Source organism: Schistocerca serialis, chromosome 5 (genome assembly GCF_023864345.2).
Source record: "Schistocerca serialis cubense isolate TAMUIC-IGC-003099 chromosome 5, iqSchSeri2.2, whole genome shotgun sequence".
Taxonomy (NCBI): Eukaryota; Metazoa; Arthropoda; class Insecta; order Orthoptera; family Acrididae; genus Schistocerca; species Schistocerca serialis.
The window spans coordinates 416,989,534-417,005,030 of record NC_064642.1 but is presented as its reverse complement, the minus strand read 5'-3'; the positions used below and the strand labels follow the sequence as shown (position 1 = coordinate 417,005,030).

Sequence of the window (15,497 nt, the reverse complement as noted above, 5' to 3'; positions counted from 1 at the left end):
CGGGTTTCACAAACCACGGGGCAGTGAATCTACGGAACATGCATTACTGGTCCGTGGACAATCCTCGCTGGCTCAGACAGGTAGAGCGACAGCGACGTGGACTGTAAATGTATGGCGACCAGCTCATTGGCCCTCACTTCATTGCAGGGGCCCAAACAGCTGCAACATACATTGCGTTTCTACAGAATGATCTGCCAACGTTGCTCGAAAATGTCCCACTGGAAACGCGTCGACGTATGTGGTATCAGCATGATGGTGCACCTGCACATTCCGCAATTAACACTAGGCTGATCCTTGACAGGATGTTCGACGGGCGTTTCATAGGACGTGGAGGACGCACAAATTGGCCAGCCCGTTCTCCTGATCTTACACCTCTGGACTTCTTTCTGTGGGGTACGTTAAAGGATAATGTGTACCGTGATGTGCCTACAACCCCAGAGGATATGAAACAACGTATTGTGGCAGCCTACGGCGATATTGCACCAGATGTACTGCGGCGTGTACGACATTCATTACGCCAGAGATTGCAATTGTGTGCAGCAAATGATGGCCACCACATTGAACATCTATTGGCCTGACATTTCGGGACACACTCTATTCCACTCCGTAATTGAAAACGGGAACCACGTGTGTACGTGTACCTCACCCCTCATGGTAATGTACATGTGCGTCAGTGAAAAAGACCAATAAAAAGGTGTTAGCATGTGGACGTAATGTGCTGTTCCAGTCTCTTCTGTACCTAAGGTCCATCACCGTTCCCTTTGGATCCCTACGTAATTCGGTGCTCTCCGATACACACGATCGAACAGCGGAGGAGTGGTACTCAAGCGTCAACTTTAGGTTACAATATCTCCGGATATAATTAGCATTTTACAATGCAACAAACGGCACTGATTACGTATTTGTTTATATGTTCAGATGTGCTAACAAAACTAACGGGGTTCCATTTAAAAAAACGTAGGTTTGTGTTAAAAAACATACTTCCGTGCATTTTTTTATGGTTTGTATTAACCAATTACACTAGCCCCTCTCCTCACGTTCGGTCTGTGGAATCGATTCGTCAGTTTTTGATGTGGTTTACGAAATATATCCAGCGGTAATGTTAGGTGACTCACCCTGTATATATTCTGCGCCAGTAAAAAACTTTATTTTCAAAAACGCGGTTGTCCCATGTTCGAGTCCCGGTCCTACAAGCGGTGATCTTCCAGAGAGTTTGAAGTCAGCGCGCGCTCCGCTGCTGAGCGAAAATTCATAATGCATATTTTTACATTCTTCCACGCGCTGTGGTACATGATTTGGAACGCTGGTTTTAACCTCTCTGTCTGTGTGTTACAGGCGGCCGGTGCTGAATGACCACCTGCTGGACTACCAGGAGTGGTACCTCTCCTTTCGCGACGACTTCAGCGCGCAGTGCGAGCAGCAGCAGCCAAAGGCATCAGAGATGTTCGGTCTCGCTGACGCGGTGTACTCCTTCTATCGGATCAACTGGCTGAGAACTAAATACAGCCCATCTGTCAGAGACATCATAGGTGAGTGTGATACTGGGGTTCGTCCACTGCAGGTCTGTGCGCTGATGACTTCGGACTGCATTCTGATTTGAAGAATTAGGTTCAGAAACCCTTCTCGATTTACGTGATTGCCGTGCAAGGTGTACACTCCACTCTAAGCTTTTCGATTTCTTGGCAGCTCTGTGTCTGGAACTCTCACAAGCCAACTACATACTAAAAGTGGTTTGGATGTTATACTCGTAGAATATTAAGAATAAACCGTTCATTGGGACTGGAGAATTCCTTCATGTTTTCGCTACTAGAGTTTGTTGAATTATTTCTTGACATTCTCGCGCTAACGAACAAACTGGTTACGCGATATCTCTAAGCTGAATATATTATACTGAAGTATACTGAAAAGGCGGGAAATCAGAATGAGTCATCCTTCATACAGTGTAGCTAAAAGTCCATAGCGCTAGCTCAAAACACTAACTTGGTTCAAATGGCTCTGAGTACTATGGGACTTAACTTCTGAGGTCATCAGTCCCCTAGAACTTAGAACCACTTAAACCTAACTAACCTAAGAACATCACACACATCCATGCCCGAGGCAGGATTCGAATCTGCGACTGTAGCGGTCTCGCGGTTCCAGACTGTAGCGCCTAGAGCCGCTCGGCCACTCCGGCCGGACACTAAGTTGTATTTGGACTACTTAGACATAAAAACTACATATTCAGCATATCAATATGTGGACCATCGCGCCTTACACAGAGATCTGTGTGTCTCCACATCCCCTTTGACGTCTTGTGAAGTGTCTGTGTAGGTACGTTTTAAAATGTTTCGACAACAAGTTATGTTGACCTACATGGGAAACAATTATTCCTCATAATGAGTTATCGGTGTGGTAAAGTTCAGAACACGTGCCCTTTTTGATGAGGCCGGACATGTTGCAGAACCACTCCCACGCCACGGTGACGATGCTCATTGTGCAACCCGCACACATGAATAGCAAAGTGTGCCGGAGTTCCGTCCTGCTTGAACCACACACGATCCATGATTGCCTTGCCTTCGATTTGAGATATTAACCACGTTTGCAATACGTTAAAAGTTTCCATCCATATGTCCTTCAAGGATCTGTGGTCTGAAATGCTATCATGATGGTATCCTAGACCATATAATGTAAGACGAGTTCTTTCTAGCTCTTGCAAATAATGAGGATTTTCCTTAGACCATAAAACAGTACAACTCTTAACTGCAGTACAGCGCACAGTTATTGGAAAACTAGGTACTCGCCTCGGATTGTTAGGGGGTAGCTCTAAGAGTCTCTAAGTGGACGACTTGTAAATTATCCACGCAAGCTTTTCCCATGAAACAGTCTATGTGTTAGCGAAAACCTTATCCTAACCCCTGCAATAATTGGTGAGTTTAGTCTTCACATACTGACACAAAAACTTGGTGGAGGAAATTTATTTACAATGATAATGGGTAAAGCACCTGTGGGAAACATAGCAGACACTGTGACAACAATGTAAGGCAGGATGCACCTTGTTGTTCCATGTCATAGACAGGTAATTCATTCACAAACATCGGCCTATATCCTTTCATTTTCAAACTTTTTAGTGTGGTCGCACACTGCTAAGCGCGCTGCCTGATGTTCAGCTCAATATTTGCCAACGGATTTCAGCTCAGTTGGCTGAGGCACGTTGGCACACGTTTCTACTCACATATGTCGGGTAGGCAGCATGTCTGTGACACAGCCTGAAAAGAAAAGAACAACAAGTCTTCACAGCCAAGCAGGTTTGCTTTATGAGGTGGGCCATGTTAAATGCTCTCGTTGTCTCTGTCACTGTTTGCCCTATCTGTGGACTTTCATACACCCATACATACACCACTAAACGTTCCTTTCTCAGTACGACTGTGTCGGCATTGAATCACAACTGACAGAGTGTGACGTTGAAACAAGAGAGTACAGTACCGATGCCAGCGCCTTTTATCAGCCTCAAAACAGAGACATCTATAAAACCTACTTATTTCGTCAGTTATACAAATTCGAAGGGGACATGGGGGTCTTCTTTGACGCCGTTTAGATGATACGAGCTTGAATAGTATTCATTCAATGGATCTCTGGTATCATTCTTTGTGAACACTAAAATTTATGTTCACTTTCCGCCTCACATCATTCCTGACAAATACACCTGGTAATTTTACAATGAAATGAACATCCTTAGCTGCTTACAGGCGTTGACACACGTCAACGGGGACAGATGATAATGTGTGCCCCGACCGGGACTCGAGTCCGGGATCTCCTGCTTACATGGCAGACGCTCTATCAATCTCAGCCACCGAGGACCCAGAGGATAGCGCGACTGCAGGGATTTATCTCTGGCACGCCTCCTGCGAAACCCACATTCTCAACGTATTGTCCCGCACTACATTCGTAGTGCCCCCGCCCATTATACTCATTACTCGCGGCGCGTTGCCGATTCCTGTAAGAGTTCGGGCACTGTTTGTGCATTCGCACAGAAGAAGAAGATGGTCAAGTGGCCGGTGAGCCTTAACTATATGTATATACTAAAATGGTATCTGTTCTTTCGGACATGTCCGAAAGAACAGATACCGTCGGCGACCTTGCAGCTCGTTAGAATGAAATTACAATGAAATGAACACCCTTAGCTGCTTACAGGCGTTGACACACGTCAACGGGGACAGATGATAATGTGTGCCCCGACCGGGACTCGAACCCGGGATCTGCTGCTTACATGGCAGACGCTCTATCCATCTTTTTTTTTTTTTTAATCTAATTTTGTTCGATATTGTTCGTTGCATTTGTTCGGGGCGGACGTTTCATGACACCCGTTAAAGTTCATTGATGACCTATTCACTCAGTTTTTTTACTACGGAGGACAGCTAAAGTTCCGACCGAACACGCTGAGCTACCGTGCCGGCATCCATCTGAGCCACCGAGGACCCAGAGGATAGCGCGACTGCAGGAATTTATCTCTGGCACGCCTCCCGCGAAACCCACATTCTCAACGTATTGTCCCGCACTACAGGAAATCCCGGGATCGAGTCCCGGTCAGGGCACACATTTTCATCTGTCCCCGTTAACGTATGTCAACGCCTGTAAGCAGTTAAGGGTGTTCATTTAATTGTAATTTCATTCTAACGAGCTGCATGGTCACCGATGGTATCTGCTCTTTTGGACATTTCCGAAAGAACAGATACCATCTTAGTATATATACCTGGTTATTTGTTGGTTGTAGCCTACCATAACCACTGATCATCGATGATTTAACTAAACAACACCCAGCCGTATCGTGTCGTATCGTCCAAAGAAGACTTAAGGTTTAGCTAGCTACAGTGTACGAGCACCAACTGCTTGCTGTCGTTCTTTTCCAGACGAGAAGTGGCAGCTGGAGGACAAAAGCAGCGCCGTGCTCAACGTGGACACTGACTGCCTGCAGCTGCTGGCTGACGTCCTGGAGCACCCCACGTGTCCGCTGGAAGACCTGCCACCGGAGGCCGTCCAGCAGCGCCTACAGTGCCGCGAGCGGCTGTGGGCCGACGTGGTGCAGAGGTCGGCCCACGTACCCGTCACCAGCTACCTGGCGTACACGCAGAGGGCCAACGTCAACCTCTGCCTGCTGGCCTGGATGGCTGTCAACTCGTTCGGCGTTTGTCAGGACGTCCCATTCAGTATCGTGCAGTCCGTGCACGACGCTCGCTGCTACTTCGACAGTCCCGACGACCAGTCGTGTCTGGAATCGAACACCACAGACGCCATCTGCTCTGTCTCCAGAGCTGTCCTGTTGCTGAAGTGCCGCGAGTTTTCCTTCCATAAATCTCCCGAGCTGTGTGCCGTCAGATATTACGGAGCTGGGCGGTACCCGAGTGGCTTCGAAGTAACGTGGACAGATCCTCTCAGAGGTTATGTAAAGCCAACAAAAAGGACACTGAGTTACAAAGAGAGTTTATACAGTGTCACCTTGAAATACAAGAATTTTAAAATCGACAGGTTGAAATCGTTAGAAATATCGTTTGTAGTGTTAAATATTCTTTTCCGCTTTTTGACTGCCGGACTGTACATGCACCTTCCCCATTTACGCAATCTGCCTGGAAAGATATTCTTGTCCTTTCAGATCACGGGTATAGTCCAGATCCTGTGTTCTGAGGTCGTTTATCGGATGGCAGGCGTCCCCGACTTATCTGTAATGGTACTGATCGATAGCGCCCTTACGTTTCTCAGCTGTATCTGGCTGAACTTATTCTGCTACCACATGTACGCGTGTGTTCGTCATCTGAGGCTTCCTAACGAGCTAGCACCTGCTGAAGCGAGCCAGATATTCCGTCGCCAGGTGTTGTATGCACTAATACCCTGGAGTATAGTATGCGCAACGTGTATCGCTTTGGAAAGAGCGGCCAGGTATTATCTGATCTATAGTCGGATAATATTCCTTGGGGCGATTTCACTATCGATATCTTTTAACTTGGTTTGTCTCGGACTGGTGGGAACCATGTACCTACGAACTCGGAACTCAATGCAGCAACTCAAAATTTATAGGAAGGGTAAATTTGCCTCAAAGAAAGAACTTGTTTTTATGTCAGTTAAAACTGTAATCTTAAGTGGGATTGGGATTATTATTAGAATTGGGTTTCACCAGGTGCAGGGCGTGGCACAGCTTGTGTACTGCGTACATATAGCTACAATGGTGCAGGGGCCACTGCTGTATGTCTTTTTCATTTGTAACGGAACGACGCTCCCCATACTCAAGAAGAGGATACTGGCGTGTTTCAACCCAGACATCTCCATTCCGGAGCAAGATCTGTGCTCAGCAGCTGAGAGAAATCTAGCGAGGAGGAAGAAAGAACAGGCTGTCGTTGCAGAATCCTCGTTGTAACGTCTGTAAGCATTCTTCTCAAAGGATTGTCTTTCACTGTAGACTGTTCTAAACTATGTAATTAGTTATAAAGACAGAATGTAGCAGACGAGACAAAATTAACCGCGACCGATTTCACAAAACAGTGCCTCAGATTTATAATTCATTCTTTATTTAGCATGATTTACTTACTTGTACGTGGTAGCATAAAAGAGTGCAATAGTTTTAGTTGTTCAGCGTAATCTGAAGTGAACACAAAGATGTTAAAGGAGAGTTTTACATAGGACTAACGTGCTTTTGTGATGATGACTTGTTGAGCTAGAGGTACATTAAAGTATAATAGAGGACATTAAAAAGTAACGTGTATGCAGTGTTATGCAGTGTTGTGGTCTTAAACAAGGAACAAAATTATTTAAAAAAAAATTTATACAGACAGTATCCTGACAGGAAATACATGTGCCAGATGTCAAACTAAAAGTACACACGCCTTTCCACAAGTATAATAGCATACTATGTACTGTTTACTGTGATACGTTATTAATAAAAGACCAGCCATTTGTTGAAATAAAAAATGAGTGAGCAACCAATGGAAATGAAACTGTTACCTGTGTGAATTCAATATGCAGCCCAATTAAACACCTTGCTATAAGTGGTACTATACAGATGTGATTTTCAGAAACTGTCAAATTACAGCGATCACCACTCACTTACGGACCACCCATAATCTTAGCAGTGAATATTGAGAAGGAAGAGTTGGCCACTTAAGATACAGAACTGGAGATTGCAGCATGACTCGCCATCTTGGTACATCACAAGGTACGAGCTAACAAGTAAGTGCGCCTTACTCGCACACACCTCTGATCGCAGAGAGACGCTGACAGAAAAGACGACAGCACTGCCGAGGCGGCTCTCCCCTCCCCTCCCCCCCCCCCCCCCCCCACACATCTCTACACGCCCGTCTCTGCAGACCTCCCGCACCCCCCCCACCCCCAACGCCAACTCCACTCGTGGAAGCAGCCTTCACTGCTACACATGTTAAGTCACTCTGACGTAAAGGTCGCCAACCTCGCTTTGATCTACGAGACAGGGTTAACCCGCCTGTAATTAATAGCCTTGTTGCTACCTAGTTACTGTGAGTTAAGTTTCCGAGATCCGATGAGAGGGCTGGGAAAATCACTGATTCGTCCCCCACAGACCGTATGTGGAATTTGCTGGGTAGGCGTATACATCCACAGCAGCCTCCAGCCAGAGGCCTGCGTCAGCTAAAAACGGCACGTTTCAGACATGGCAAGAAATTCCTCGAGACGACATTCAGAGGCTGTATGCTTGCCTGAAATAAATACAATGAAGAGCCAAACCAACTTGTACATCTGCCTAATATAGTGTAGGGCCCCCGCGAGCACACAGAAGCGCCACAACACGCCGTGGCATGGACTCGAATAATGTCTGAAGTAATGCTGGAGGGAACTGACATCAGGGCTGTCCATAGATCCGTAAGAGTACGAGCGAGTGGAGATCTCTTCTGTACAGCACGTCGCAAGGCATCCCAGATATGCTCAATAATGTTCATGTCCGGGGAGTTCGGCGGACAGAAGAAGTGTTTAAACTCAGAAGAGTGTTCCTGGAGCCACTCTGTGGCAATTCTGGATGCGTGAAGTGTCGCATTCTGCTGCTGGAATTGCCACGTCCGTCGGAACGCAAATGGACATGAATGGATGCAGGTGATCAGACAGGATGCTTACATACGTTTCATCCGTCAGATTCGTATGTAGACGTATCAGGGGTCCCATATCACTCCAACTGAAAGACATCCCACACCATTACAGAGCCACCACCAGCTTAAACAGTCCCCTGGTGACATGCAGGGTTCATGAATTCATGAGGTTGTCTCCACACCCATACATTTCCGTCCGCTCGATACAATCTGAAGCGAGACTCGTCCGACCAGGCAACATGTTTCCAGTCATCAACAGTCCAATGATGGTGTGACGGCCCCAGGCGAGGCGTAAAGCTCTGTGTCGTGCAGTCATCAAGGATACAGGAATGGGCCATGGGCTCCGAAATCTCGTATCGATGATGTTTCGTTGAATCGTTCGCACACTGACACTCGTTGGTGGCCCAGCATTGAAATCTGCAGAAATTTGCGGAAGGGTTGCACTTCTGTCACGTTGAACGATTCTCTTCATTCGCCATTGGTCCCGTTCTTGCAGGATATTTTTCCGGCCGCAGTGATTTTGGAGATTTGATGTTTTCCCGAATTCCTGATATTCACGGCACACTCCTGAAAATGTCGTAATGGAAAATCCCCACTTCATCGCCACCTCAGAGATCCTGTGTCCCATCTCTCGTGCGCCGACTATACCTCCACGTTCAGACTCACTTAAATCTTGATAACCTCCCATTATAGCAGCAGTAACAACTGCGCCAGACACTTGTTGTCTTATACAGGCGTATTCCGCGTGTTATGTATCTCTGTATTTGAATACGCATGCCTATACCTGTTTCTTTGGCGCTTCAGCGTATGTATGTGTGTGTGTGTGTGTGTGTGTGTGTGTGTGGGTGGGTGTGTGTGTGTGGGTGGGTGGTAGTGGCTCTTGTGAGAACTTTAGTGGGGACTAAGTAAATAACGTGGAAGATGGGAATTAACTTTGTTTTATGTTCTCTTCAGGAAGGACCAAACACGTGATATTTTCGTACACAGTATTAATGTTCCACCATAATATTTATTTAAATAATATTTATTTAATAGTCTTTTATGAACTTGCTTTCGGCTTCTTAAGCCATCGTCAGTTATCTGACGATCGTCAAAGAAGCCGAAAGCAGATTCATAACGAACTATTAAATAAATATCATGCTGGAACATAATTACTGTGTGTTAACATGTCTATATTCCCCCAAGAACGAACGGAAAATTTCATAAACTACATCAAACATTTGTAGCCAACAAATTTTAGCTACAGTTCGTTGACCCTGTAAGAAACCAAGAGTCCAGTTTGGTAAAATGAATTGTTAAATACAGCTTTTGGATTTAAAGTGGTAGATGCCATGTAGGTTCTGAAGGGTACGATACCCAGCCTTTCATGAAACGCACAATACATTCTACACTTGACAGCAAGATTAGCTCTATTTATTGTCTGTCTTTAATAAGAACATTCCTATCGATCCCAATATGTAAACATTGGAAATATTTGTCCATTTCGCATATAGCAAGAGCTATTCGCGACGTTGAAAAAGGTTTTCAAGAAATGTTTACAGACTTGTCTCAGGTACTCCCCCAGTGCTTGTGTAAAACTACAACTGTCGAAACGTAAACGCTTTCAGTACAGCCTGGTGTCCTCTGAGCGACTATAGTGCCGACGCGCCCACACCCTGTCGGCGTCCGCCTCTGCTGGGTTCTCCGTGTCAAACATTCACAAAGTTTCTTTTGTCACTGACACCTCTGCGTACGCGCGCGGGCGCTCGCGTACGCACGCATACACACAAACACACACACAATCCACGTGAAATTGTGAAGGGACAAAACTTGATTGGTAACTCAATTTCCGCCGTTCGATCAGTGAAACGTCAGCAGCGGACCTAACGCTTGAATTTGTTACTCGTTTACTGCCGACTCTGTTGGCAACACAGTTTGCAGACAGTATCCAGATACGTCACTGCTGACGAGGTACGATGTCGTAAACAGCGAGATGCGCGAAAAACTCGTCTTCGCTTCAAATGGAGCGCAAATTCCCCTGGCTGTCTCACCCAGCATTTCATACTTGGCGACCTCCAGTAAACTTTGAACATGATTTCAAATCTTTTCTAAACCTGCATGCCAAACGCCGAATATTTAACACATTAACTCAGTTGCAGTGTAATGAGAAGTTTCAAGCTGTTTTATACAGGGAAGTTGCATTCTTTAAAGAATCGGAGGTCTGCTCGTCACACAGTACGAGGCTGACAAACTGGGATGAACTGGCTCACAACACGTTTCGCTCGTACGATCTCGCGGGATTCTTCGGCGCCACTGATTAGTGGTGAGCCTGCGGCTGTTCCGTCGAGTTGTTCTTTACATTTCCAGCAACTGAAGAACACGGCTGACTCGGTGATAACTCGACAAAAGACCCCGGAGCACACCATTGTTTCACTAATATTCACAACGAAGCCCACAGAGGCCGGCCGAAGTGGCCGCGCGGTTCTGGCGCTGCAGTCTGGAGCCGCGAGACCGCTACGGTCGCAGGTTCGAATCCTGCCTCGGGCATGGATGTGTGTGATGTCCTTAGGTTAGTTAGGTTTAACTAGTTCTAAGTTCTAGGGGACTAATGACCTCAGCAGTTGAGTCCCATAGTGCTCAGAGCCATTTTTGAAGCCCACAGAACGGAAACTACAAACCTATTCACTAAACACATATTTTATCGGTTCATCCTGCGTGACGAACACAATTCTAAACAATATATTGACAGGACGGAACTGTTTACAATTACCGCAAAGTGGATCGACTTTGGACACAAGAGCAGGCGGCATTTACCGATGGACAGACGTCTTGGACGTTGCTGTGGTCACCAATACGTGGCAGACGATCGCTAAAAGGAAAAAAAAAACTCTGTACCTCAAAAGTTACGACTGAATGAACGGCTTTGTCATGTGGCCTCCTGACAACGCAAGTACACACACACACAGAATGACCAAATGGTGAGTGGTCTGCCTGTCCCCGCTCGACCATGCCAGATATTGTACAAATTTCCTGTGCAGGTTTTCTGATCAATCAAAGGAAGTTGTACTAATTTGCAGCCCAGATAGGGAGACGAGTAGGTGAAGGGTGACGAAAAGTAGTGGTGACACCTCAAAAATTTTGGCCCAGTTTCAGTGATAATTCTGATAGAACTGTAAAACCTGGCATGACATTTGCACTGTTCATATTGCGCAAAACCTGCAAGTTTTATGTAATTTAATTCTCTGCTTTTGTACCAAGCAGACTGACAATATTGTTGCCACAAAATTTGCCCCACGTAATCGAAATACTACGCTCTCGTTTTCTGACCTTGATACCTGCTGGCCTGTTTATAAAGCGCGTACGCCAACGACCTGATCCACTGGGAGACGCAATTGCAATGTGTGCACATGCGGAAAAGAAGTGGGGGAAAAAAGGAACCATACATACGAGGTTGACACTCTTAAACTCCTGGGATTACAACTTGATAATAAATTCAGTTGGGAGGAGCACACCACAGAACTGCAGAAACGCCTTAACAAATCTGTATTTGCAATTCGAGTGTTAGCAGACATAGGCAACGTAAATATGAAAAAGCTTGCATACTTTGCCTGTTTTAATTCCATAATGTCATATAGTATAATATTTTGGGGTAAATCTTCAAGTCAAACAAAAGTTTTCAGAGTTCAAAAGCGTGTGATACGTATTATTTTTGGAGTAAATTCACGGACGTCCTGCAGAAACCTCTTCAAAGAACTGGGTATACTAACTACTGCCTCTCAGTATATTTACTCCTTAATGAAATTTGTCCTAAATAATATATCTCTTTTTCCAACAAACAACTCAGTTCATGCATACAATACCAGGAACAAAAATGATCTGCACAAGGACTTAAAAGCACTTACTTTACTTCAAAAAGGGATCCACTACTCAGGAACACTCATCTTCAATAATTTGCCAGCAAACATAAAAAGTTTAGTTACAAATAAAGATCAGTTTACAAGGAGCCTGAAAGGCTTACTAGTGGCCAACTCCTACTCCATTGACGAAATTTTTAATAGAAACATATGATGTAGTGTATTTATTCATACTATTAGTATTGTTATTTCAGATTTTTAAAAATGACATGTTCCACATCCACGAGGATCTCCTCAGCACGGATCTATGGAACGAAAAACTAATCTAATCTGGGTGAAGCCGTCGGTTTTACGACGACACGATAAAAGCATTCAACAAAACTTGTTACGTGAGCTGTAGAAGACGTCAAGTCGTACATCAATTACTTAAGAATGGATGAGCATACATTTCTTTATGTGCTCAGTGAAGTGTATCCTCATATCACAAAGCACAATATTCACTTAAGAACTGCTACATCTTTAGAAGACAGGCTCACTGTAACACTCCGATTCCTTGCTCAGGAGAGGGTTATGTTAGGTTAGGTTAGGTCAGGGCAGGGCAGGTCAGGTGTCCAATCTTCTTAATCTATTTTTATATTCAGGGTGCCTCACGTTGTAAAGCGTCTCATCAGCTTCATAAATCTATATTAATTTTTTAGTTGTTGGCACACACCAATTGTATTTACCGGCAATATTTATAAAAACACTGCAGACGACAGAACGCTGCAGCGATGCTAGCGCTCCATGTGGTAACATGTCACATTGCAGTGAACAGACGACAAGCGATTTCTTTGGTCGAATCTACAGCGAGGCCCTGCCTCACACGGTGAGCCAGCCGACCGGGAAGCTCAGCACTGCCGGCCGCTCTGCCGCACCTTCTGGGCCGACGTGACTCACTCCGTCTGACATTACCGCAACACCACAGCAGTGCGACGACGTTTTGGAGATCATCAGTCCGTCACTTCCTGGGTGTTCTCGTGACAAATGCTTGAAAAACAAGTTCTCTGCTCCAGATGCCACACGTTTCGCGCACGGTTTTTTACAGCGGTCGCACAACTGTGTTGTTGTTGTTGTTGTGGTCTTCAGTCAGACTGGTTTGATCCAGCTCTCCATGCTACTCTACCCTGTGTAAGCTTCTTCATCTCCCAGTACCAGGATATAAAACGTAGACTGGCAATGGCAAGGAAAGCGTTTCTGAAGAAAAGAAATTTGTTAGCATCGAGTATAGATTTAAGTGTCAGGAAGTCGTTTCTGAAAGTATTTGTATGGAGTGTAGCCACCTATGGAAGTGAAACGTGGACGATAAATAGTTTAGACAAGAAGAGAATAGAAGCTTTCGAAATGTGGTGCTACAGAAGAATGCTGAAGATTAGATGGGTAGATCACATAACTAATGAGGAGGTATTGAATAGAATTGGGGAAAAGAGGAGTTTGTGACACAACTTGACTAGAAAAAGGGATCGGTTGGTGGGACATGTTCAGAGGCATTAAGGGATCACCAATTTAGTATTGGAGGGCAGCGTGGAGGGTAAAAATCGTAGAAGGAGACCAAGAGATGAATACACTAAGCAGATTCAGAAGGATGTAGGCTGCAGTAGGTACTGGGAGATGAAGAATCTTGCACAGGATAGAGCAGCATGGAGAGCTGCATCAAACCAGTCTCAGGACTGAAGACCACAACAACAACATGAAAGGCAATGCCCTGACGTCTGACCCATCATCACGCAGCCCAGGCCGATCAGGGGAGGAACTCGAAATCTCCAGGAGGTGTGCGGGTCTTACACCCTAAGGGAGTGAAACGGGGATGAAGCATGTTTCGAAAAATGCGCTATTAAGGCAATTTTGAAGATAGAACTGCGAAAACTGGAATCCCGTTTCTGTCAGGAAATAAAAAAATACGTGTTTCATTGCTTCTGAAAATCCAGCCCTGAAGGCAGTCCAACAGAGCATGAAAATTCTTAAGAAAATATTTCGTTACATTAGAAAAGTTTCAAAGCTAAATTCATGAAAATTGGTAGTTTGCTCCCCTGAGAGATGTAAAGAAATATTTGTTAGGGGATGAAAACTGCTATGGAAATATATCCACAAGAACGCAAAAGGCGTGATCAAGAAAAACTCTGTGCTCCAACTTCCAGAATAGCTTTTTGGTCAAAATTACATTCTGAAAAGACCATGCTTACATGGCCTTAATCGGCGTGGAAAGCTGAGATGGTGTTACAGTTCGTGAACACGTAAAAATTCGACGAAATAACAATAATTTTTTTTAAGGCCACACAGTCTACGCGATCTAAGCGGCGGTCGCTCAGACTGTTGTTTCTGGACTGCAGTTACGAACCAATCGTCGGACTGCAGTCAGGCGCGAACGGAACCAGAAGCACTGATCCTAGCTCAGATGTCGAAACACGGTTAAGGCCATGAGAGACAAGGTCAGTCATAAAACCAGGAGAAATATTTGCAGTAAGGTGCACAGTATACTGGTGCGCCTATCTTCAATGACCTACCACGAGAATTCAAACGTCTTAGCAGTAACCCACGCGCTTTCAAATTGAAACTGAAGAGTTTTCTCATGGGTCACTCCTATTCTGTCGAAGAGTTCCTTGAAAATTTCAGCTGACTCATGCATTATATTGTTGAATGCGTTTACATAAACTTATGGCGTGTCTTTTTCGGGGTTCATAACCATTTTATTTTATCTGTTATTACTCCTATGCTGCAATTTCATGTACTGACACGCTGCATGTCCTTGGAGATTCGCTCATCAGTTTAAACCTAGGGAACTAGATGTGTAAAATAATAGTAATAAAATACTGTTGACTTAATTTGCAAATATGAGTAGAATTTGGAGTGCAAATAAAAAAAGTGTATGATTCTGTGGTAATATTTTATGAACATCCGTTTAAATTATGTTTTTGCTCTTAAACTTTGTCATTATTCTTTACCTAGTTGCCCTGCCAAGCAAGAAAGTTAACTGATGTTAAATGACAGTTTTGAATAGCACCCTGTTTTGTAAATTGCTCTTGTTTATCATTGTTATCGAAATTAAGTAAGCTACCAGGTCCAATATTTTACTACATTTTCACTGGTGGTGATCTCGGAGTCTGTAATGGTGAAAGGATGGGACGCTGTTAGGGAAATGATTGAGGTAAAGTTCATTAGGCAGTAACAGTTGCTGCACTGAACTCTCTTATTCAGTTAAAAAAAAACTCCTACGCTGGCGAGCCTTGTACAAGGTAAAGATTAAACTGGTGGGATCTTACTTTAATGAGTTGCTGCTCGTGCGATGTAAAGCATTGTTCGTCGACATCGTGTGGCAACAGGCTGCTCCTTAATGTCGCTGGCCGTAACAAGTTTGGGCCCACAGTACTATCCGGGAATGTCAGTGCCCCCAGATGATGGTGTACTGTCCCCACTTACGACCACACAGTACACCCGGCCGTGTCTCGCAGATCTCGGGGTTGACTCCCCGCGTCACCTCCTCCCCACCACACAGTTTTCACTACATCACAATTACTTCGTTTGAATCAGTTCTTTGGCATTTAAATTAAAT

At 44.9% G+C, this 15,497-nt stretch overlaps 1 protein-coding gene across 1 annotated transcript in view; it reads left to right on the top strand.

Annotated features, from left to right (window-relative positions):
* LOC126481563 (uncharacterized) overlaps nt 1-6,951 on the top strand; it is a 61,502-nt gene extending 54,551 nt beyond the window's left edge. The window contains exons 7-8 of the mRNA XM_050105408.1: nt 1,336-1,529; nt 4,887-6,951. Of these exons, the coding sequence (XP_049961365.1) occupies nt 1,336-1,529; nt 4,887-6,385 (1,693 nt within the window). The 3' untranslated portion in view covers nt 6,386-6,951. The remainder of the gene's footprint in view (nt 1-1,335; nt 1,530-4,886) is intronic.
* Nucleotides 6,952-15,497: the final 8,546 nt, after the last annotated feature.